The sequence below is a fragment of the Oryzias latipes genome, chromosome 19 (genome assembly GCF_002234675.1).
Source record: "Oryzias latipes chromosome 19, ASM223467v1".
Taxonomy (NCBI): Eukaryota; Metazoa; Chordata; class Actinopteri; order Beloniformes; family Adrianichthyidae; genus Oryzias; species Oryzias latipes.
Window position 1 is genome coordinate 16,025,439 of NC_019877.2, and position 24,924 is coordinate 16,050,362.

Consider the following 24,924-nt stretch of genomic DNA (forward strand, 5'->3'; position numbering starts at 1 on the left):
GGAAATCTAGGAGGGTTAACTTTCATGGTCAAAGGTTGATGAAGATTCAGGAACTTTGCCAGAATAAAATACATGGAAACAAATATTTATGGAGAAATAATAAATAAATATTTGTTTTCCTCTACAAGCCTTCCCTTCATACTCATTTTTAAACTCAGATTTAGTATAGATGTAGCTTCTGAACTTTGAGCTCAGTAACAGAGCAGTCTCATTGTGACACACAAGTAAAATGTGGAAACAAGGCAGAGCGATGGGCAGTTTTGAAATATGCAGTCTAATAATAGCTACAGCTTTTTTTTCAATTTAAAATGACTTTATTAAAAGTTTTGAACACTTCTTGAACAAGCCATAAAAGACAATAAAATTACAAAAATCAATATTTGTCCTTTCATGCTTATTGTGAAACAGTGAGGTGGCAATTTTTTATACGATCTAAATAACAAAAACAATATTAACTCATTTTTAATTTACTCCAATAAAATAAAATATCAAAATGTTAAACAAAGATATCAGGAAAAAAATAGCACTTTTTATTTATTTATCTTGTGATCCGTCATTGCTGTCATATTCCGGCAGTCTTCTGATGACTTTCTGGTTCCTTCCAATGACTTACTGGTCCAAAATTTCCATCATGCAGCCTCCTGCAATAAAGTGTCCAGTAAATACCAGCAAACGTTTGCTCCTTTCTGTACTTTTTGAACACACATTTTGATGTACCAAATATTTGAGAAAAACAACAAATACTTACCTTTTCTAGACCGATAGGAGATGGACTTGCTTTGATTTCTCTCATCTCTTCCTCCTTTTCTTCATGGTTGCGGTCAGTTATGTCTTCCTCTTTTTTTTCATGGTGAATTGTCTCATCGGGTTGAGCATCTTCACTCTGGAGCACTGACGAGGACCGGATGACATCTTCAAGTTTCTCAGTTTCCACATCATCAGTCTAAGAAAAAGTAAAGAAATTACATTTAAAAAACACATTTTTTGAAGAGTTTTAGGACTTTTAGCTCAACATAAGAACTATTAAAAGCATTTGTTTTATTAAAGCAGACTGCAATGTATTTCAAACTTGTATTATACAGCATTTTTTAAGAATCAATGTGCAGATCCTGCCTGTAACGCTGGAGTAGATTCCTTAATTCTGTCTCTGCAGTGTGCGTGACTCATCTGGAGTCGATTTTATCAGCAGCCTCCCTCATGCGCTGCCCATTTGCCTCCTGATGCTTAACTATTGAATAGTGCTGTCTGTCTCAGCGTCTGTCTCTAGTGTCTGAGCTAATCTGTGGCTCCTCAGAGGGGGGTTAAAGTTTTAGGCCTTTAAAGACCCACTCTGATGAAAACTGTGTTTTTAACATGTTGTTAAAAACAATGGCCTGATATTCAAAAGATGTCATGATGGCGGACATAATATGAAAAGAAAGTTAAGCTCTAAATTGTATTTTTAAGTACCTCTTTTTTCAAATTGTTGTTAATTGGGAGCAAACAAAAAAATGCAGTTTGAAAAAGATCATATTTGTTATGTATCCAGGTACGTCGGCGTTTTCTTCGTCCAAGCTGGCATGTGGTTCAAAACTGTACATCTGAACAGCTCCGGTATTGCTCACCATTTCTGTTGCACCAGTCATGTTAGGTGGGTGTGAGGGGCTGTAAGCTAACGGGAGAGGGTTTCAAAATACTGGTACCGGTAAGGGGGGAAGGGGTCAAACCACCCACGAATCAGAGGCATATTTCTGATGAACTACTACTGCTCTGTAGAAACTATGTCCCGGAAAACCACAGATTTTAGATTTTTGACTAAAATCTTCATAATTGATTGATACGGCACAATCATAGTCGCAGACGCGACGTTCACCTGAGCCCAGCAAAGCTGTGAATTAACCTAGCTGGGAACGTTTCCTGCAAATGGTGAGATGGCCAGCTTGAATTGTTCCTGTGACTAAACAAACCAGGCTATTGCAGTGCTAAAGAAAAAAAATAAAGAAATATTTTGAAATCTTTCCACTGGGTCCCAGTCAGCTTTAGGATTGATTCTAAAGTTCTTTTCATTTGTTTTTAAAAGTTTAAATGGAGTTGGCCCCTCATTTTTTTATTAGATTTACTTTTAGTTTATGACCCTCCTAGATCCACAGGTGGAGGTGTGCTGGTGGTCCCAAAAGTCAGAACAAAAACCCACGACGAGGCCTGATTTCAGTACTGTGGGCCTTCCATGTGGAACGTCTCCTCAGGCAGGTGAGGGCTTCATCCACTGTGGAGGTTTTTAAGAAAAAAATTAAAACTCATTTTTTTAGTAAAGCCTTTATGTAGTTTTTACTTGTCAACATGTTTTCATTAGATTTTATAAATTTTATCAGCAATTGATGCGCTTCATTTTGATTGTACCTGTGGGATGTGTATGTTTTGGGTCTGTATGTGTTTTAATGTTGTTAATTTTATTTTATCATTATTATTTTTACTATGTTTGCTATTTTAACTACTGTTTTTTATCTTACAATTATCTATTTTATTATGGAAAGCACTTTGAGAGGCTTTGTAGTCGAAAAAGTGGTGCACAAGTAAAGTTGAATTTGAATTACAAGACCACTGGGAATTCTGTGAAAATAGATCAAAAGATGGTTAGAGTAGGTCTTTAAAAATGTCAGCTATGCATTCAGGATGTTTAAAATCAAATACTTTTAAGTTAGCAATAGAAAGTGAGAAAGTACTTTCTCTGTGCCTTTTGATGCATTACTGATCTGCTCCTCTTCTGTGAGATTTTCCTGATGTGATGCTTCTTGGCTGCTTTTTTCCTGATCTTGATCCAGCAGAGCCAGACTTGCCTTCTTCTGCAAATACAAAGGTGATACAGGAACAAATCTAAGCTTACAAGTCTAAAGTTTACAAGTATACATCTTATATAAACCATAAAATGTTTAAACTTTCATTTTGTTTTAAGTAGGGCTCAGCTGTGTGTCAGTAGAGGTACAGACAGTTTCTGTGTTAAAGGTAAAAGGTGAGTCTTTGTTGTTGAGGCCCTACTTATTTTACATCCTGCAGCATAATGAGTTTACGTGCTCTAACACTGTTATCCTCTTAAAACCTGTTTGACGGCATGCAACAACATGGGTATAATCAGAAGCAGCTGGAGTGCAAAATCTAGATCCATCATTTTAAAAAAAAAATGACACTATGGTTGGTGTGTTTACACACTTTTCTAATAGTTTCTAATTCAGCACTGCATTTGCAAGACAACGTTTCAAAAAAATTATGATATATGCAATCACTTTATGTTTTTATAGCGTTTTGTAAATGGAAAACACGGAAAAGTAAACCACGTAATGCTTAAAAACACTGTAAATCAACAACTTTTGTGTTTGCATCCTTTAGTGCCCCCTGCTGGTGAAAACAACAAAACGACTCACCTTCTTCTCGTACAGCGTATTTGAGTTATACTTGTACAGCCAGTGGGCCAAATAAAGGATAGGGTCCACGGGTTTCCGTTCAACCACTTCAGCAAGTCCTTCAGCCAAACATTTCCCCAGATGTTTATTAAGATACTCCGAATCCATCATGCTACACGTTTTCTGATTGTTTATCTACAGAGCAAATATGGAGGCTCGGAGCTATTAAGGCAATAATGACGAACAAAAATGACCTGAAAGCGATTTTATGGATAAAACCTGCACAAATTAGCCAAAATTAACACGGAAATTACCGTATTTTACTGTTTTATGCGGACGGTTGCATCTCCGTGGTAACGGTCCCACACAGTTTAAAGTCTCCCAACCGTTTTTTAGTTCCGCTTTGTATTCGATGTCATTTCTATAATGCAACCATTGGTTGTTTCAGGCATTGTTATTACTACTATAAATATGATGATGGTGATGATGATTTTTATAATAATAATAATAATAATAATAATAATAATAATAATAATAATAATAATAATCCTCAATTATATTAATAACACCCCCAAAAAAAACTACAGACAAAAAGAAATATTTGTGAAAAAACCTCATTGTCATTCATACACACACCCATACACAGACGCACAAAATAGTATTTGTGAAACAGATTAAATATTTTGACGAGAAAGTGATCATTTTGAGATGTGTTTTAAATTGCTTTCCAGTAGTTAAACTCAATAAAACAATATTAAAATTCTTTTGCATCTTTACAAGTTTTGCTTCAATGTGTTATGAAGCAGAAAGAGACATCAGTCACAGAATGTCAGAAATTGGGGGAGGAATAATTCAAAAGACTATGTTAAAAAAGGAATTCATAAAACTAATAGTTATCTTAATCTAAATGGTGCAGATGCTACTACATAGTTATTTAATAAAAGCAGAAATAAAATTGTTGGAAGATTCTATATTCACACTCAAAGAAAAATGTGATTTGTGCATTTTTACGAAATTTTTACCACTAGGTGGCGCAGACCCTGTTAGTCTTACTGACTGCATAATAGATATATTAAAACATAATGTCCTATTGTACAGTCAATGGCTTTATCTACTGTTATGATAAACTGTTCTGTCCTTAAAAAGTGGGCCATTTGGTAATATGTTTAAGTAGAAAAATGGGAGAAATTGCCACTTATAATAACTGAGAAAGATACATGTCTAGAATGTCTTATATATATTTTTCATCTTTTTCCCCTCCATATTACATTACAATTTCTTGCACTGGGATTTTTGCAATTGTTTGGATTTTTTTTTGGTTCTGTTATTTACAGAGTGGCAGTCTCATTATAAAAAAAAACCTTGTTTTAAACAAACTGTTAGAAACAGACCTCAGTTGGAAACTCCCTCTTTATCCCTGTTTTATCGTTATATGACAGACAGGGCTGTGGGTGGTAGTTTGTCCCTCGTGGTGTTCCATAGGTTAATATTCATGGCCAGCACCTGTCTGTTGAGCTGTGATTGGCTCATGAGGCTGATAAATAGCAGCTGTGAGTTCCACCTAGATGCTGGTTTGGCCTTGGTGGGTGAGCTTGACATGTGGGCTTTTTTTTTTTTTTTTTTTTTTTTTTTTTTTTTTTTAAGCTAAAGCTTAATCATTTGAGTCCTTTTACAAAAGTTTTTTAAGCATTTGAGTTTGCAACATTTTAAATTCTATTTATATTAACAGGTGGTGGCATGAGTTCTGACCCTGGGGCATGAGCGGTAACATAAGGGTTTGTAAACATGTATTTGTCCCAGGGAGAACTAACTTATTTTTCTTTTTCCAGCAGAGTTGCCACTGCTGTTTTGCTTAGTGTTTTTAATGTTTAAATCAAGCTTGACACCCTTGCTCTTATCCATTTTTTTAAACTGTTTGCTCATTTTAGTCTCTTGGTGGTTGGACCTGGCTGGAGGTGGCTGCCTCCTCCCTTTATCCTTACGGTAGCTGGTGGGTGCCATGTGTAGTATTGTGTAAGGGGGATTTCCCCCCCCCCCCCATTTCCGGCCTACAAATTAGTGGTGTCCTGCTCAGTTGCACCTCTTCTGTTTTGTATTTTCTTTTAATCACTGTTTGGGTTGTGGTGTGTTTGTGTGAATTTGGGCCCTGAGCAGGTACTCCTGGTGAGGGTTTGGATTAGAGATCTCCCTTGGTGGTGGTCGTCGTGGCTACCCACCGGTGCAGTGGGGCCGAGGCGATCCTGGAGGCAGCCTCCCTCATGCGGTGCTGGAGTGTGGTCCAACTGTCTTTATTTTAACCTTCTCTTTTATGGAACGTGTGTCAAGTTTTTAATTGTATATTTTTAACAACTATCAAACCCAGTCTCCCTTTGGGGGTGCAAATGTAAGAGGGCATTCGGTCACAGTCTGGAGATTACTTATTATGTCTGTCAGTAAATGATCCAAAGTGGTCAAATTGAACATGTATTGTCTTTACTCAATTATCTGTCAGGATCACAGACCAAAACACTGCTGGTGGGACTTTCCTCATATTTTCTAAAGAAATCACAACACAAATACCCAAGAATAGGTGATATGCATAAATGTTGGAAATCTTCCCAGTGTGTTAATTTATACATAAAACAATCATTTTGTATAACCAGAAACTTTTAAGGATAAAAAAAAAATACTTCTAATCTGCAGGAAGAGCTTTGTGAAGGTGCATGGTGAGGTTCCACAGTGGCAGCAACAGCCCTTCAGACTGGACCCCCTTCATTCATTGGCTGTCTTGTGACTGCAAACACGACCAGCTGTGTGGGAACCGGTGGGGATTAATCCTGTTGTTGAACCTGATCATACCTGGAGCTAGTCCTCCTGTTTCACTCCAAGACGCGCCTTTGCGTCAGCAACAGCTGTCCTGAGGTCTCACCCCGGCTGCCACGGGGGCAGAAGTTCGCGCACACTCGAGGCACCAAAGGATTACTCTATTGTCGCTAATATTTCCCCCCCAAGTTTGGAAGATTCCGTGAAAATACTCATTGCGCAAGGTAACGTCTCACTTGGCCTGCCTGCTGTTTATGTTCATGTAAATCAGGTAGCAGGCTGTGGGGTCTTTAATGGTTAAGTGCGCTTTTGTGCTCTGGAGTTTATTTTTACGCTTCCCCTTTGGGGAGTGAAATTGACTGATTTGGCATCTTACTTGTATAAAGTGACGGGGTTCTAGTAAGACTGATCTAAAGTGTCAACGTTCTCATTTTCCTGGAGTCATCAGTCAAAATGGGAATGTGCAACACATTTTTACAACTCTATTTGACTCAGAACAAAATATTCATATTTACTTTTTGTATACTAGTGTCCCAATTATAAAAGAAACGGATTTTATTTTTAGCAAAAAAAAGGCATATGACAAAGTTGTGTTTGAGGTAAAAATTATTACCCTTTCACTCTTTTTTTATAACCCATATGGAGATTGAAATTATCTTGTCACTTAGGAGCAATCCATAACATTTTTTCAATGTCATGTGTTTCTATAGATGCCCATGCTTAGTTTACATGGTGTTTAGATTTGATCTACTCCTTAAATTGTGTTTGGGTCAAAACAATTTTAACTTGAACACAAAATGAGGGTTAAGATTACAAATAGTAAAATGGATTTTTACAAAAAATATTTTTTGGAGCAGTGATTGACAAACTGTGGTGTTTATCTGAGGCCCAACAGAAGGGTAAATACAGCACATAGTGCTCTAGGATGTCAATGAAAAGTTGGCCAATTTGAAAATAAAACTTTAAACGGAAATAATATCAGCATTGATTTACTGTTTTTTTTTTTCTTTTTTTTTTTGTTTTTACTTTACAGTTGTTTACTTATGCTCCTATCTAATCAAATACATATTGTAAATGATTTCAATAGTTTTTTTTTTTTTTTTTTTTTTTTTAAATATACATTTGAGATCTTGAACTTTCTCCGGCTCTCCTCTCCTTGAGTGGGTTGGTGTGCCTTGTGTGGCACGCTCTTGGACTTAGAAGGTGTTGGTTTTGAGTTTCTTTCATCAAGGAACCCATGTGGTCATTTGGCCAGGACTTTTTTCCAGAGCATTTTAAAAAGTAAAGTTAGATCACTCGATATCTGACTGAGTGGTGCATTTACTAAATGTATATGACTATAAGTATCCACAGAACATGAATATGAGAAGGGGACACTGAACTGAATGGTCAACTACTTTTATTCTTTTTTTTTTTTTTTTTTTTTGGTCTTAGTGAATCTGACAATTGACACTGTTTTTATGATTATTATTACTTTTAATATTTTTCATATCTCTTTAGTATCCTCGTTTAATTTATGTATGTTTGAGGGAATGGATGGACTAGCAAATTCCCTCTGGATTAATAAAGTTGTCTGTCTGTCTGCACTATCTCAGTCTGTATGTTTAAGACTCAGCTACCAAATAAAACAGCTATTTAAGTTGATCTCAAGCTGTGTTAAATCTCTCACATTTCCAATGTAATCCAATCAAGTATTTATATAGTAGGGGGGAAAAAGAAGTGGGCATATTGCTGAAATGCATGTTTTCCTAAAATTCAAAGGCTTTTTTGCCGAGATTTCTGCTAATACTACTGCTGCAATACCACAAATAATATTTTAATCAACTAGATTGGGACTGAAGTTCAAATCTATGCATCAGGATATCTGTAATTTTGTTTAAAAGCATTACATCTGATCTTCACAGTTCCCTGGCAAGCTGTGATAAAAGCTGCAAAGAAAGTGCTTGTCTTTTTAACGGCGGCTTAAAAATGCAATAAATGCCACTTGTGATAAACTGGCATTTAATGTAGCGTGCTCACATTTGAGAAAGACATCAAGAATGAGTAGAAGGCATGCTTCCCTGAAGAGTGGTTTCTAACTGGTGCTGTAGATACAGATCCTGAAAATAGAGAGGAGGTGAATATCAAACTACATGTGTACAAAAGATCTTTAAGTCCAAAAAGTTAAAGCCCTATTAGTTGTCACACACCTATGTGTGTAAAATTTGTTATTCATACTGGACCCATACCCTGGGAGAGCGGTGATGTGGGGAACCTTTGGGAGTTTAACCCCCATATTAAACCCTTTTATGGTGAGTCTCAAGCAGGGAGGCATTGGCTCTTTAACTTGGCCTGGATTTCAGGGCAGACATTCTGCCAAAAATAACCATTTCTGTCAAATATCGTTCACAAATCTGTCTAAATCTGTGCTGGTGAATAGAGTACTTCTCCTTTGCTGACATGATCCATCCCAGCTCACAGGTGTGCCATATCATGCTGATCAGACAGCATGAGTATTGCCCTTTGACTGGGCACAATAAAAGGCCATTCTGAAGTATTTCTTTTTTTTTTTGGGCAGGGTTCGAAAATCGGTCAGTATCTGGTATGATCACCATTTTCCTCATGCAGTGCAACACATCTCCTTTGTCTAGAGTTGATCAGGTTGTTGATTTTGGCCTGTGGAATGCTGGTTCGCTCCTCTTCAATGGCTGTGTGAAGTCGCTTGATATTAACAGAAACTGGGACACGCTGTCGTATACGCCGATCCAGAGCATCTCACACATAGCCAATGGGTGACATGTCTGGTGAATATGCTGGTCACGCAAGAACTGGGATGTTTTCAGTTTCCAGGACTTGTGTACAGATCCTTGAAAGATTGAGCTGTGCATTATCATGCTGTGCCATGAGGTGATGTTCTTGGATGTGCGCCACAACAATGGGCCTCAGGATCTTGTCATGGTATCTCTGTGCATTCAAAACACCATACTAAAATGTACCTGTGTTCGTTGTCTATGACATACACCTGGCCATACCTTAACCCCACCGCCACTGAAGGAAATGCATTGCACTGCATGAGGCAAGTAGTGGTCACACACTGCTTTTTGAGTCCCTGGAACCCCCCCCCCCCCCCCCATTAAAACAAAATTGCACATTTCAGAGTGGGCTTTTATTGTGAAAAATCTAATATACACCTGTGCAATAATTTTGCTGTTTAATCAGCATCTTGATACCTTTAAGGTGGGGTGGACTCAGTAAAGGAGAAGTGCTCACCATCACAGATTTAGACCAATTTTTGAACAATATTTTCATTTGATATTTTTGTTCAGTATAGTTACTCTCTAAGGTGGTGTTAGATGATGGAAGAACCAGAGCTCATATATCATTTTATAGTTTTGTATTTGAAGGCAAACATACCATAACTTTCTGTACAAACTGCCTCCAGTTTTAGGTGTGATAAAAGCCAAAAGTTACAGGGCTAATACTGCACTATTCTGTATGGACTGTTGAGTAGTGTAATGAAGAAGAGTCTACGTGACCCCATCTATATTCCCTGCTTGAATGTCACAGCCTTCGCTGGCATGCAGGGTAGTAACTATATTATTGTTGGAGAAGGCTTCTGAAATCTAACAATCCATCTCCAAACTTGACTCTTGAAGTAGACTAAATAATTTGATAAATTATGGTGATGTCTTAACATTTTGTTGCAATGATTTTAACACCATTTTTGGTTCACTTTGTTAGCGCAAACTTAAAAATTGACAATTCAAAACCAAATATAATTAGGATTTTCATAAAAGATTGATGTTTTGTTCAGTTAAGCAAGTCTTTTCAAAAACACACACACCTGATCGGCTTTAGCTGTAATGCAACCAGGAAAAAAGTTCTCCATATGCTGCAGAAAACCACATTCATTCTCAGGTTGTGTATATTAGGGTTGGCTCATGGGCCAGAGCAGGGAGACACACAGCTCCCAGAATGGGTATTTGGAATTGGATGATTGCTCAGAAGAGCAAAAAAAGAACAGAATTGCCATGTGAACGTTTGTGCTTTTTGTTGGTATCTAGTTGCTTCTTTCCAGAAAATAGAGTCAAATGAAGTGAAATAGTTTCAGAAGTAATCGATGGACTTTTTGATGTCTGCCTAAGTAATCAGGAACAGTAGTAGTTGGACACAGCGTGACGATGAAATGACTGTGAGAGGATTTGGAGCATCAAGTTTCATGCAGCAGTAATGTGGGGGTGGGAGTGGGGGGGGGGGGGCGTAGAGGTGAAGGCATAGTGTGTTTAGGCTTGCAAAACAGGAGGTAGTGGAGAGAGGAGTCAGTTCAGTAAGATAAGCCGGCATGTTGTCCTGTTTATCGGAGGGATGTGAGGCGCAGAGCAAAGACTTGGCCAGGAAGGAATGAGCAGAGTCATCGAGCTTCTGTAATCCGAAGCTCCGTCTTGATTGCCTGGAGCAGCTGTGCAGTCATCGTTTCTCTGCAAGCATGCATGTCTCTTCCACAGCATGGACAGGCATTATTTTGTGTCTTGGAGAAACAGTTCGAGCAGCTTGTGGCCCTTCATTCATGCATGTTGACCCAGTGAATTATGCTGACTGGTATGTGAACGTAGGAATTGTTGCTATCTTGTAGCTTGTTATTGTTTCAGTGCAAGAAAAAAAACCACCCTGCATACCATTAAATGCAAAAGATTGGAAGAAACATATCAAATGATTAGCAGGCATATTTTTTTCCACCAATTTTAAAACATCCAGAACATATGTAGGTTCTACGTGTGTCAGGTTTCTTAGCAGCTTAGCACATGAGTTTGATGTGTTTTGGCATCAAATGAGAGTTGTGTCTGGAGCAGCTAAAGTTAGACTCTTCATAAAGTGGACATAAAGTAAAGTTTTGTTTTCTTTTATGACTGTTTCTGTGCTGCTGAATACAAAATAATTTTAAAAATCCCAGATATAGAGGAATATAACACTAAATAATAATATATGAAAAATTAAGTGTCAAGTCATCTCTCTATAAATCATAATTTGGAAAATGGGACTCACCTTGAAACTGTTGAACACTTGTGCTATCCTAGGCACTTTAACGTTGGGAGTTGGGTCATCTAGACCCACTAGACAGTGCTCTGAACCTTTTTTCTTCAATGATTTGTGATCTTCACTGGTATCCATGGATTACATAAAATCTTTCCACCTTATTCACCTTTGTCATGGTAGGAATAACACGTCAAAGTATGGGTGGGGTCATCTAAGATAGCACAAGGGGGTTTTTGGGCTATACAAACAAATAAAAAAAAAATTGAAATTGACAAGGGTTATTAATCTGTGTGTTTGGTCAGTTGTTTTCCCATTAAAAACAAAAAAAATAAAAATGGAAAATGGTGGTTGTTTTAATTTCTCTCATTCCCTGTTTTATACTTTCATCATTATTAGAATTATTATCTTTAATAATTGCTACAGTTTAGCAGATCATATTAAACAACTACTAATCACTAATTAATGTTATATAAATGATTAATATTGCATGTAAGCATGTTAATTTGGCTTTTTGAATGCAGTGATAAACTGTGATCATTGATACACAGTTCTAATAAACTATATTGAGCAGAAATGACTGCAATCAGTGATTTTAATGATGAATTTGATGATGGGGTAAATAAATACTCTTTTGTTTAACATCTTCAACACAGATATTTCATGCATATATTCACTTTTTATCTGCCGGAATACCGGGTTTGTCCAGATGAGGGTTTCAGGTTCTACTGGAGCTCATTCCAGCTGTCTTTGAGTGATGGCATGGTTATAAACTGTATAGGTCATCTCAGGGTCTCATGTAGACATTTTTAATAAACACAATAATAGTTCAGGAGGATGCTGGAGAGTGCAGAGAAAATCCACTCCCTTTTTCCGCATCTTCCTAGCTCGCACTAACCAGTGCCATATCCTCCTTCACTTCATCCCTGAACCTCCCATAGTCTTCCTCTAATCCTCTTTCCTGGTAGCTCCAATCTCAGTATCCCTTTACCAACATCAGCACTGTTTCTACTCTCAATGTGTCCAACCGTCTCCATCTACTTTCCTCTATTTATCTCCAAAACATCTACCATGATCTGTTTCTTTATTGCAGGGTTTCTCAAATTTTTTGTGCAGAGGGCCAAATTTAGAACTCGACATTAGACTGGGGGACCAATTTTGGTGAAAAAAAATAGATAAACAGAAAAAGTTGTTTTGAATAACTTTAATGACCAATTGTCATTTGTACAATTAACCAGGCCCTCCAGATGTTTTCCCAGTTGCGGTCAGAGGTTCCTGCCCAGATCTTTTACTCATCTAGTAATTCTATCATTTGATAGACTTATTTCTTCAAACTCTTTCTTTTGCTCTGGACAAACAATGTCAGCTACTTTTAGCATACATTCTTTTTACAAACTACACGTCACTTAAGGGCTTGCTACGCCGGGCCATTTGCAAGACACAACGTAGCTAGCTTCTGTCACAGCTTCACTGGATTTTTTCATTTTTGCAAACATCTGCTGTGCAGCATAACCTCGTTGTAGATGTAAGTTCTTATTGTTGCGCTCCTCGCCGGTGAATTTGTCATAGTTTTTATGATTTGTAACATAGGGACAATTTATATTAATTTCTTTGAGCATTGCATTTACCAAAAAAGGCACAGGACTTTATCCAACCCATGCGAAACAACAAAAAGCATTTGTCCACTTAGCTTGAAAGCGCCTTTTCTCCTCGCCAACACAATGTTTTTCCTCAAAGGAAGCTGCTCTGGCTCTCTTTTATTGAGGACCACAAAAAAATCTTACAGTGGGCCGCCATTGGCCCCCGGGCCGCACTTTGAGAACCCCTGCTTTAATGGATTCATTCCTGATCTTATCCATCCTTTTCACTCCCAAAGAGAATCTCAACATCTTCATCGGTGCTACCTCCAGATCAACAACGTGACTGCCCTCACCACACTCTCACTCTTTTGTCACACATGCCACCTGAAGCCTTCCTCTAGCCATTCCATCCTGCTACCTCTTTCCCAAACTTTGTGGCGATCACCCTGCTCCTTAAAAGCCTCAACCCTGCCTAATTTCCAGTTCTCCCTCACCAGCTTGCTGCTGATTAGCTGACTCAGGTGATTCCATGTCCTGATTCACTGAACAGACCTGATTTAGGTTGTCCGTATCAACCAGTCCAGGAAAAGCTGGAAAACAAGCAGGGTTGGCCACCTCTGTCCTAAGTACATAAAGTCATCCATCTTCTTCACCTCTCTGTAACCTCACCATTCCACTTGCATTCCTCTTTTTTAGATACTCTGTCTCTCTGCATTTGATCTCAATTTCTCTCCTACCCTCTCTGAATGCTGATTTTTTTCATTTTCTTCCACCTTGCACCCTGCTCTCATATTAGATCACAGGTGTATCTTTGGTGCAGTCCCACTACCACCTTGAACTCCTCTGACACCGAGAGCACATCTCATCACTTGTAAACTTGTAACACTCACAGCTTTTAAATCTATAGGGTGTTTTGCCTCATTTCATTCTCTTCATTGATCAGTGTGACATTGTCTAAATCTTAGAGGATTAATCTTAAATGCTAAAATGGCTCTGACCTTCTCAAGGAAGCAAAGAGTAAATATAATTAGACGATTGTTCATGATAAGTGACAACACTTCTAATTACCACTGACCTGATTTAATCAAGCCATCTTGACAGAATAAATTCTGTTTAGCACACAGAAGTCATGGCATGTCATTCACTGTTTTAATCTGCTAATTCAGCTGTGTTTAAACAAATTATGCAAATAAAAATTAAGTTTAACTAGTTTCAGCCTAAATGTGCATGTTGTGGCATTGAGATACAACAACAAAAACAGGAAAACAAAACATAAAGAGACAAAACCGATCCTCTACTGGAGGCATGTCCAAAGTCCTATCCATGGGCCAAATGCGGCCGCATTCAAATTTCCACACCGCCTCTTCACTTCGACAAAGGCCTTCGTCCCCCAAAGTGCATATTATTGATTAAATGGCAGGGTACTGTCTTTTAATCAATAATATGTGGCCCCTAAAACTTTCTAAAACCTCTGTGTGGAATTTTTTGACAGTGATTGGCCAAATTATGTTATGAACTGTTGTAAACCTGTAGCAACACTGTCGTGTGACACTTTTTAACACATTCCTAAAATCTTGACTATTAATCAAAGAAGGAAAGTTGACAGTGAAAAATGTTTGGACACCCTTGACCTAACGTACAAATGTGTATTACTACAGTATTTCAAAAATACTTAATAGTGTTGTAATGTATGTTTCCTTTATTTTCTCATTAGCCTTCCTCAAGCGCCCTCTAGGGAAACCCCAGTGTGGTGGTATCCTTTCGAGATGCAAAGATGGCAACCCTGCTCCCTCCCCACGGTACTGACTTCTTCCGCCCCTTCACCAGAGAATCACTGGTGGAGATTGAGAGGCTCGAAGCGGAAAGCAAAAAGCTAGTCAAAGTAGAGGAGGAGAATGAAGCAGCAGCCCCACACCCTGATCTGGAGGCTGGCAAAAATTTGCCCATGATATTTGGTGATCCTCCCCCAGAGCTGCTCAACACGCCACTGGAGGACTTGGATCCCTTCTATAAAGCACAGAAAGTAAGCCTTAGTTTAACTGTTTAGTGCTCTTTGAGCTGGAATGTGCAAGTAGATTACAGGATCATAATTGTCAAGACTTCATATTTTTTATTTTTTAGACATTCATTGTAATCAGCAAAGGAAACACCATCTACAGGTTCAACGCTGAACCGGCATGTTACATTCTGAGTCCCTTTAGCCTGGTCCGGAGAGGAGCCATCAAAATTCTCATCCATCCATATCCTTAAAAACTGTTTATGCACAAATATTTTGAATGTTTAAAACTGAACAAACCCCATGTCAATTTTTCTTAATCCTGATTTAAATTGTTTAGCATGTTCATCATGATTACAATTCTATCAAATTGTGTCATGATGACTATGAGTAATCCACCGGCATGGAGCAAAACCATTGAGTAAGTATTCGTTTCTTGTACTTTTAAAATAATAACAAATCTTTTTTTTTTTTTTTAAGTTAGTGTTTGATGCATTTTTCCAGGTATGTGTTTACCGGTATTTATACCGTTGAAGCAACAATCAAAGTGTTGTCCAGAGGTTTCCTTGTTGGGTCTTTTACATTCCTACGAGATCCATGGAATTGGCTGGATTTCATGGTGATCAGCATGGCGTGAGTGGCTCTACCTTAACTTTGTTGCTTTGAAGTAAGTCAATAAACTTTTATTCAGCAAACTAATAAAGTGGGCATAGAGTTTATTTTATTTATTATGGCAGTGATTTGATGTTTGTTTTAGTCTGAGCTTGGATTTAACTATTTGGTATATGTCTTTCCACAGTTACATCACTGAGTTTGTTGACCTTGGCAACATATCAGCCCTCAGAACCTTTCGGGTACTTCGAGCCCTGAAAACAATAACTGTGATACCTGGTACTCACAAAACGTTTTTTAATACTTTTTATTTTTCAATGTTGTTTATGTTGCCATTATAAATCCACAAATGTATTGGAAAACACGGGTCTCTGGGGGTTAATTGCAACTTCCTCTTTCTATGTACTAGAAAACAGACCAGCAGGTGGAGACTGTTGACCAACTAAAACACTTGATATATAAAAAGCAACTTTTTTTTAGTTATAAATATAGTTTCCTGCTGAGTTTTGATTATTATGAAGATCCCTTCCTTAAAGAAGCATAAACAAACAGCTTTTATAGTCTTGCTTCTGTCTGAAAGAAAATAAACTGCATCTACTGTTCCAATGTGAACAACCCATCATTTTCACCCAAAGACATGTTTCTTTATCCCAATAAATAAAAGACGTTTTTGCTTTGCTTAATCGAAGCAGACAGTGGAGACACACATTCGACCTGTAAATTTTAGAGAGAATCTGTAAGGATTAGTTGTGTCGGACTCAAATACAAGAGACCGGGCCGGCAACCCAAGAAAATGAGCTCCGGCTGGCCTTGTGGGGAGCTATGTCCGGCCACGTTGAGCTTGTTTGCTTGTCATGCCTTCATCTGGGTAGTTGGCTGAGAGCCTCTGCTGTATGGGGTGTTGTTGTACTTTAGGGTCAAACAGGAATAATAATATTCTGGACATGCTGAGGTAACTCGTCTTTTATTAACAAACTCGTTAGCAGACACTTTACATCCGAAGGCTACATGCTTTGTACATAACACGTCAGGCATCATACATATACCATAATGCATCTCGACCAATCAACGTGTCACTTTAACTGAGGTGCATCAGAATACAACAGAATAAAGAGGATAGGGGAGGGGGGGGTCAGATATTATGGCGGGGGGGGTGGTAGTGCGTAGGGTTTTAGGGGGGTGGCTGTGGCTGTGGGTGCGTGGCGATCCCTGGGTTGCTAAGGTCGCGGGCCTGGGCTGGCTTGCGGGGACGGGGCGCCGGTCGGGTGGTGGCCGGCTCTTGGGTTCCGGGGGCCCTGGCTTCGTCCCTGGCCTTTGTCTCGGTGTCCGGCGCCCGGTGGCCCCCATGGCTGCCGCCTGGTACGGCTAAGCGCTCCTGTCTTGTGGCCTGGGGGCCGGACACTGGGTTCGCTTGTGCCTCTGGGCATTGGGGGGGCCCCTGTAGGGGGGCCCTCTCTGTGCCTGGCTGGTGGGGTGGGCGGTCCCCTCCTCCTCCCCTCCCGGGCTGCCTGGGTCCGGATGCTGGGGGGGCTTCTGGCCTGGGGGGCTCTCCTCCCCTCTCCTGGTCTGGCTGGTCTGGCTGGGTAGGATCTGGCTCCCTTTATGAACACACGGTTCACGTCGGCAGCATGCATGTATCTCCACCCCCACGTGCACGTGCACACTCCACACTGCTCCCTGTCTGCTTCATCCCTCCTCCTTACCTACAGTGTATTGATGGACAGTTTTTTTTTCTCGCTCATCTTAGTGTCAGATTTTCACCTTTGATGTAACATTCGTCTTTCCAGCAGATCTGGTATAATTGTTACAGCTTAAATTAATAACTTAGTCAAATCAGTGCTTGTATCCCCCACCTTTTCACCTTTCTTCCTTTTACTCTCTTCCACCCTCCCCTCACATTCTTCCCCTCTCCCTCCCCACACACACTAAATGTAACAAATAAATAAAAAATAATACGACAAAAAGGGGTTTATACAAATCTACACTCTAGTTTCTTGAAGCTATATAACCTCTTTTTGTGATAGTAAAACCTGTCCAACACAAAAAACCTTCAGCTCTAATCTGTTTGCTCAGCTGTTGGACAGAACAAGTTAAGAAAAAAAAAAAAAAAAAAAAAAAAAAAAAAAAAGAATACAACAGAATAAATGTATGTTACATGGGGAAGCAGCAAGCTGGGGCCTCCTAAATCGTATGATATTTATCTTATTTTAATTCAGAAAATAATAAATAAATTCTCTAGTTCAATTATTGTTTCTTTTTTTCCCCTCTTGAATTAATGTTGGTCACAGAGACATGGATGTAGCAGCGGAAAGTGGCTTTTGCAGCAGGATAGAGTGCGTACCAGATATAAATGAACCTAGACATAGAGATTTGATTACCAATGCTTTTGTAGAGCTTTTAAAAAAATCAATCCATTCTCTAAACATTCTTCGTGTCTTCCATGCATTGTAATGAGATACACACAGACAGAAATGTGAAGGTATTTGTTGTAAATCCAAGTATTGCTCACATTCGTGTTAATGAATGACTTATCACGTGAATAATTATTTCGTGGGAACAAATGAATTATTTAGTGGATAAATTTTTTTTTTTTTTAGCCATGTCAGGTCACGGGCTCTAAACCAAACCATTGTCTTGAGTAAATGTGTCTAATTGCATTGAGTGCAATTCAGAGGGTTACACTTTAGGCTGTTTATTACTAGGTAAAATTATATTAAAGCAACAAATATTATTTTTATAGTTGCAGGTGTATGTAATCCAATAAGGCATCTGCAGTAATGTGAAATATTTCTTAATACTTTTGCCTATACTGTATACTGGCATGATGCAAAAAACCCACTACAACATTTTTTTTTCTCACAGGTTTGAAGACGATTGTTGCTGCTTTAATCCAGTCGGTGAAGAAAATGGTGGATGTCATGGTCCTCACCGTTTTCGCCCTGGCGGTTTTTGCTCTTGTTGGCCTTCAGCTGTTCATGGGGAACCTGCGTCAGAAATGTGTGCGGTGGCCCATCCTGACAAACGAAACCACATCAGAGTTTTTAAACTCCTCATCAACATTCAACCACACAGTGGACTTCAACAACATCACGGCCAACAATAACAGTGTTTACTCTAACAGCACTTTCAATTTCATGGAATATATTGAAAATATAGGTAGGTTTTAATACAAAATGTTTTTTTTTACACAATTGATTAGTGCTTACTTTTTTCTTTGGTTTTAGAAAATTACTATTATTTGGACGGCAGCAAAGATGCTCTGCTATGTGGTAACAGCTCTGATGCTGGGTATGTTTCATCCATTCATTCTTCCGTGTTCTTAAATGCTGAATTGAGTCTAATTTAAAGAAAATATTAACATTGCTGCTACAGACTGAGATGAGAGTAGAGGTCAGGAGTTAAAGAACTTGCAGTAACTGTTTTTTTTCCTTCTGGATAGAAAGTGTCCTGATGGATTCACATGCATGAAGGCAGGCAGGAACCCCAACTTTGGTTACACAAGCTTTGACTCTTTTGGCTGGGCCTTCCTTGCTCTCTTCCGACTCATGACCCAGGACTACTGGGAGAACCTTTTCCAGCTGGTTCACACTATTATTTATTCATTACATTACATTTTGCGACTTCAAACTGTTAGATAAAAATCTTTCATACATCTGAAAAAAAAAATCATAATGAGAAATTTGTCCTAAGTTCTTGTAGTTTCTTTCTTTGCTTCTCCCACAGATCTTGCGGGCAGCTGGAAGGACATACATGCTGTTCTTTGTGGCAATTATCTTTCTGGGTTCTTTCTACCTTATCAATCTCATCCTGGCTGTGGTTGCCATGGCTTACGAAGAACAGAATCAAGCAACTCAGAGAGAAGCAATTGAGAAGGAGGAAGAGTTTCAACGTTTGTTGGAGCAACTTAAAAACCAAGAAAAAGTAATTATTCTTAATAGTGACACAATCTAGAGCAACAGTAGTAAGTTTTACAAGCATAAATAACTATTGTTATTGGTTTTGATAAAAATGAACTTTTTTCTATTATAGTACAATAGATTTCATAATGATAATACACATTTCTAAAGAAAATTTGTCATAGTTAGAGAAAACCAAACAGAATTTTAGCCTAAATTAAACAACTGTTGTCATACAGAGCAGTAGTGATAATGTGTGCTTGATGTGTAGCCACAGGATCTTCAGGTTCTGCAAGTCATTTACCTGAACTGCGGCCTATGAAAATGAAATCATTTGAAAACAAGAGCATTTAGGCCACAAAGGGACAATTTCATTGCTGGATTATGGAAGCAGGACCTACATTGGGATGAAAAGAACTTGAGTAGTCAAACTGGTGTGTTGAACATCACCTGTCTGACAGCACACTTAGTCATAATAATGTACATTTCTTTGGAAAACCCTATATCCACCAACTAGCTTGATTTTATGCAACATGCCAACAAACTAAAAAATAAAATTATTTTCTCTGTGGACTCTTAGTAAGACTCAGTCCTTATCATTGACTGTAAATGAGAGCTGGATTGAGTAACCCTTCCCCCCTCACGTTCCAAAGAGGAAAGACCCGCTAGCTTCAAGAAGCCAAAATCCCATAGACTTCTATTGACAAATAAACAGCTATTACTCAATCATTCTATTTATTGATTTTTTTTTCTTTTACATCGGTGTATCTGAATGATTTCTGGATTTACAAGCCCTGCTTCATGACTGATTACGTGGCTCGGGTGTGTCCAGCCAATTAGAACATGCCAGAGCAGGGTATAAAACATGCCAGAATGCGGTCCTTAAGGCCTGGAGTTGGCCATCCCTGGTCTAGATCTACAAAAAAACAATATTTTAAATATGCATTACAATCAAGAGTACAGTTTAGTTGTGACTTTGTTTTCCGTTTCTCATCAGATATACAAAACTGAGAAAATATGCAATATTTTACAGGCTAATGCTCTTGGAAGTCAAGGGACTCTCACCAGCGGGAAGTCGCTTAGCCACTGCACAAAATCTGAGGATGAACATAGTTTCAAAGATGGAGAAACAGTCAAGGACTGCAATGGCAGACTTGTTCCCCACCTGATAATCAGAGCTCCCACCATGACTGAGGTGAGCCCGGTATGATTACACTTGTACAAAAAGATACATGGACATATGTTCATTTGAATTCAACAATGTCTAAACGTACTATGCAGTCTGCAGCAGATTATGAACAGAAGGCGAAGTCTTTAGAGTCTGTGCACACCATGCTTCACGTGGATCAAGGTCTGACACAGAGATCCTCCAGTGCCACGACTGTGCTGACCACAATGGAAGGTACAGGACAATGTCATCAAAACTCAAACGTCTACTGTTTGATTAAAGTCTATTGAGTTGCAGATACCATATGAATCTTTATTGCAGTTACTGTAAATATATGCAAATTAAACAAAACACATTAAAAAATTCTTTGTCAAATCCACAAATTTCAGTTTATGAGCCATTGAACATGAAGACTTGTCAAAAGAGATTAGATAAGTGTTTACTAGGGGTGTAACGGATCACCAAACTCACATTTCAGATCGTGTCACTGTTTTAGAGTGAAGGTTTGGATCATTATTTGGATCAGTGAAATGACAAAAAACAAACAAACAAACAAAATAAAAGCCTACAATTAATTTTTTGAAATTCATCCTTTGTATACACAAATAGATATATATCAAATTAAAACATTTGCTAGTTAAGGCCAGTTTATAAAAACAAAACATTAATGACATCTTTGAACTCAAGATATTCTTATTTATAAAAAAAATACCCAGGATGCCTAAATAAACAAAGTGCATTATGACAAATTGGATCTAGAATTTATTTTTTTAATTAAAAAATAAGTAAGAGAAGTAAGAGAGGAGCTGCCCCACTGGTTACAGAGGAGCACCGTGTTTCTCTTGCCACAGTGCGGGACAGCTGCTGCTCCTCACTGGGACAGTCTGAAGGATTTCATGAATTTTTTCTGAATGATTTCATGTACAGTTCTTCAAAATAAAAAACTATGATCTGTCATCATTTGCTTAAAAAGATTTTTTTACGGAAGCTCCTCCCACATGCGGCAAGGCTTGGCACTTGGACACTTGTAAGCGGCTAGCAGCAACTTTGACGCTTGTTAAAACAAAGATGGGATAAGTGAATTTGATGCAGAAATTGCATTCAGTGTGAACTGACAATTGATTAAAATGATGCACGTGAGAGGTGCGTTCGGGGAGAGGGGGGATACACGTGTGTGCCAAACCGTGGCTAAGTGATCCATCCGTGATCCATTGCACCCCTAGTGTTAACACGCAAGGATTAACATCTAACATTTTAATGTAAGCTGTAATTAAACAGTTTATCATGAAGTTGTCAACTTTAAACACTAACAACTAAAGTGTTGTAAGGCATGCTAATCACATTATGGGCCACAGAAAGCCTTGGCAATAGAAACGTGATGACCTTGTGCTGTCAAGCTAGAACTATTGACTCAGGTCTTTGACTCAAGAATGGTGTGTAGCAACAATGGCATGGCTCTTTATGAAATCAATAAGATTTTTTTCCTAATCTAAAATAATATCTTTAAGATTTAGAAATTTAATGTTAAAATTCATTCCTTGCTCTATTTTATGTGATGTTATCCCTTCTTTGCTTTGTGTTGGTTTAGAGTTGGAGGAGGCTCAGAGGCCTCGCCCGCCATGCTGGTACAGGTTTGCAGACATGTTTCTGAAGTGGAATTGTTGCATGTCCTGGGTTGTCTTCAAAAAATGGGTACACTTTGTGGTTATGGACCCCTTTGTTGACCTGGCTATTACCATCTGCATTGTCCTCAACACCCTCTTCATGGCGATGGAGCACTATCCTATGACTGCAGAGTTTGATCACATGCTCTCTGTGGGCAACCTGGTGAATATTCACATTTCACTTTAAACTTGTACTGCATCAAACATGGTTTAGGGGCTTCAGATAAAGTTTTATGTTTCGCTCTTTTAGGTTTTTACTGGAATTTTCACTGCAGAAATGTTTTTCAAGCTTATTGCAATGGATCCCTATTACTACTTTCAAGTCGGCTGGAATATTTTTGACAGCATCATTGTCACTCTAAGTCTGGTGGAATTGGGACTTGCAAATGTCCAGGGTCTGTCCGTGCTCAGGTCTTTTCGTTTGGTAAGTCACATTATAACTTAATTGTGCTCAGAATTTTTTTTGACACACTTCCTTTATTTTTGTCCTCCTGTGTTTTATACAGCTACGTGTCTTTAAACTGGCAAAGTCGTGGCCAACACTCAACATGCTAATCAAGATCATTGGTAACTCAGTCGGAGCTTTGGGAAACCTGACTTTGGTTCTGGCCATCATCGTCTTCATTTTTGCTGTTGTTGGCATGCAGCTCTTTGGAAAGAGTTACAAGGAATGTGTGTGCAAGATCTCGTCGGACTGCGAGCTGCCACGTTGGCACATGAATGACTTCTTCCACTCATTCCTCATTGTGTTCCGCATCCTGTGCGGGGAATGGATCGAGACCATGTGGGACTGTATGGAAGTGGCCGGGACGGCGATGTGTTTAATTGTCTTCATGATGGTGATGGTAATTGGAAATCTAGTGGTGAGCTCAAAATGTGTGCATCCATTCATTAACCCTATTTAAAAAAGTATTAAACTTCTGCAAGGTTTAAAGTAGGTGATTGTTTCCTCCTTAATCTAAAATATCATTAGTGGTTTGTATTACCCACATGTCTATTTGCACTAGTGATGGGCAATAACACGCTTTTAAGATTTGATACAATACTGATTACTTTTTGAATAAAACATAGGGTACCAATTACTGAAACGGATTACTTGTAATATCTTAGTTGTGAACTTTTTTTCTCAAGCATTTTTTTGTTATTCTAATAACAAGTACCATCAAAAACTCTATGCAAAGTTAAAAATAGAAAACAGTTCTTTCTAAAATACCGTACTCATGCGATGTTGTGTTGTTGCTAAATGGAATGCTATGTCCACACCAGGCATGTGAAAGCCGTTCAAGAATGCTCATTCTTTTTTAAGCATGTAGTTGGTGGCGGTTTTTCCTATGGGCAATGTGGGCGGTAGCCCAGGGCGTAATCCTTTAGGGGGCGCATGAGCGCCCCCCCCCCAAAAAGTTGCCATTCACATCCAGTGTTTAGCACAGGGTGTCACTCTATTCAGGACTACCTTTGCATATGGTGTTCACACTGGACTGTCACTGCCCAATATTAGCGCATGTATCTACAGTTGGGAGCGACTTTGTGCGACATGTCGAAGTGGTACAAATCTTGCAAATCTTACTCCAAGCTTTTTCTGTCACAGCTCCTGATACATGAAAGACTTGGTTTCATAAAATTCCAGCCAGGCACAAACAGCAATTATTAATTTTTCCACCATGATCATTCTTCAAATGGTTGGGACTTTCGTGAATGAAAAGAGACTTCATTCATTAGTTATTACCAAATCCAATTTATAAGTGCCTGATTGGTCAAAGTTTAACTTGTTTAATTACAATTTGGGTTTAATTGGCCCACTTTTTGTACATAGAGCCCAAAACGGTCTTAAAAACGTGCATAGCAACCCATGTACACCAGAGTTTTTAATGCCGAAGACTGAAACGTACATATACGCACATTTACATAGACTTTTCATTGAAAGTGGTCGCTGGAAGGGACATCGCAGAGGCCAGCGTGAATGTAGCATTACACACACAACTCCAGACTCTTCTGGTCACGTGATTAATGGAACAGTGGGCTGAAAACTGTTTCAACAGCAAACAGTGGAGTAACTCCTAATAACCAAATATTTAGAAATTACACATGTACTTTTATTTTCTCATAGTAATAACTTTATTTGAGTACTCAATACCCAAATTGGTGATGTATTGCTATCTATAGTTTGAAACCTTGGTTTTGGTACTCCCGTTCAAGTTTGCACATTTTTACCATGAAGACTTCTGAAACAGCAGCAAAATCTGATCTATTGTCATGCTTCTCTCCAACTGACAGACTGATAAACATGATGTACTTTTTTGTTTAGGACCAATTTATATATACAGTACTCTGTCATAGGTTTGATTTTTCTTTGTTATCAAGCTGTTTTTTTGAATCACTTCTGGCACAAAGGGCCACTTGAATCTTCCACTTTCGGCTTCTCCCATCAGGGGTCGCCACAGCGAACAAGTCGCATGGTAAATTTGGCAATGTTTTACGCCGGATGCCCTTCCTGACGCAACCTTCTCAAACCGGGCTTTGAACCGGCAGAGGTAGAGAAGGGAACAGGGAGCAGCCCGGAGTCGAACCCTGGTTTCACGGACGGAAGGCGCCGCAAACCAGCACAAGCTAAACTGGCTCCCTCAAAGGGCCACTTGAATACACCTTTTTAAACTTAACTATACAATACAGCTACACAGTGGCACAGTGATTAGAGCTCTTGCTTTACAGTAAGAAGGCCTTGGTTAAAGTCTCTGGGACCCTTCTTCTCTCCAAATGCATATTGTACTGCAATTTAACAAAAAAACTAGAATTAACTTCCGATTTTTATACAAGCTAAA

The 24,924-nt window shown here is 38.8% G+C and overlaps 2 protein-coding genes across 6 annotated transcripts in view; one reads left to right on the top strand and one right to left on the bottom strand.

Annotated features, from left to right (window-relative positions):
• Positions 1-509: 509 nt before the first annotated feature.
• LOC101170715 (DPY30 domain-containing protein 1) lies at positions 510-3,759 on the bottom strand. 2 transcript variants are annotated; one of them, XR_002872164.1, is made up of 5 exons: positions 3,632-3,752; positions 3,399-3,496; positions 2,703-2,822; positions 749-943; positions 510-641 (listed from the first exon to the last, which is right to left on the bottom strand). XR_002872164.1 is itself a non-coding variant. In XM_023949671.1 (5 exons), the coding sequence occupies exons 2-5, from the start codon at positions 3,546-3,548 to the stop codon at positions 630-632; spliced, it is 477 nt and encodes a 158-aa protein (XP_023805439.1). In that variant the 5' UTR covers positions 3,549-3,572; positions 3,692-3,759; the 3' UTR covers positions 510-629. The 2 variants fall into 2 exon arrangements, 1 of the variants encoding a protein (XP_023805439.1); XM_023949671.1 differs by having other exon boundaries at positions 3,399-3,572; positions 3,692-3,759.
• Positions 3,760-6,058: 2,299 nt separating this feature from the next.
• The window catches only part of LOC101170963 (sodium channel protein type 4 subunit alpha A), a 36,026-nt gene continuing 17,160 nt past the window's right edge, over positions 6,059-24,924 (top strand). For 2 of the 4 annotated variants that reach the window (XM_023949554.1, XM_023949556.1), the window contains exons 1-15: positions 6,059-6,403; positions 14,484-14,792; positions 14,891-15,009; positions 15,097-15,186; positions 15,270-15,398; positions 15,565-15,656; positions 18,240-18,533; positions 18,602-18,665; positions 18,817-18,958; positions 19,101-19,298; positions 20,307-20,477; positions 20,555-20,675; positions 22,030-22,268; positions 22,356-22,529; positions 22,612-22,968. In XM_023949554.1, coding sequence (XP_023805322.1) covers positions 14,544-14,792; positions 14,891-15,009; positions 15,097-15,186; positions 15,270-15,398; positions 15,565-15,656; positions 18,240-18,533; positions 18,602-18,665; positions 18,817-18,958; positions 19,101-19,298; positions 20,307-20,477; positions 20,555-20,675; positions 22,030-22,268; positions 22,356-22,529; positions 22,612-22,968 — 2,439 coding nt within the window. In that variant the 5' untranslated portion in view covers positions 6,059-6,403; positions 14,484-14,543. The remainder of the gene's footprint in view (positions 6,404-14,483; positions 14,793-14,890; positions 15,010-15,096; positions 15,187-15,269; positions 15,399-15,564; positions 15,657-18,239; positions 18,534-18,601; positions 18,666-18,816; positions 18,959-19,100; positions 19,299-20,306; positions 20,478-20,554; positions 20,676-22,029; positions 22,269-22,355; positions 22,530-22,611; positions 22,969-24,924) is intronic. The other 2 variants (XM_023949555.1, XM_023949557.1) reach the window with 2 other exon arrangements.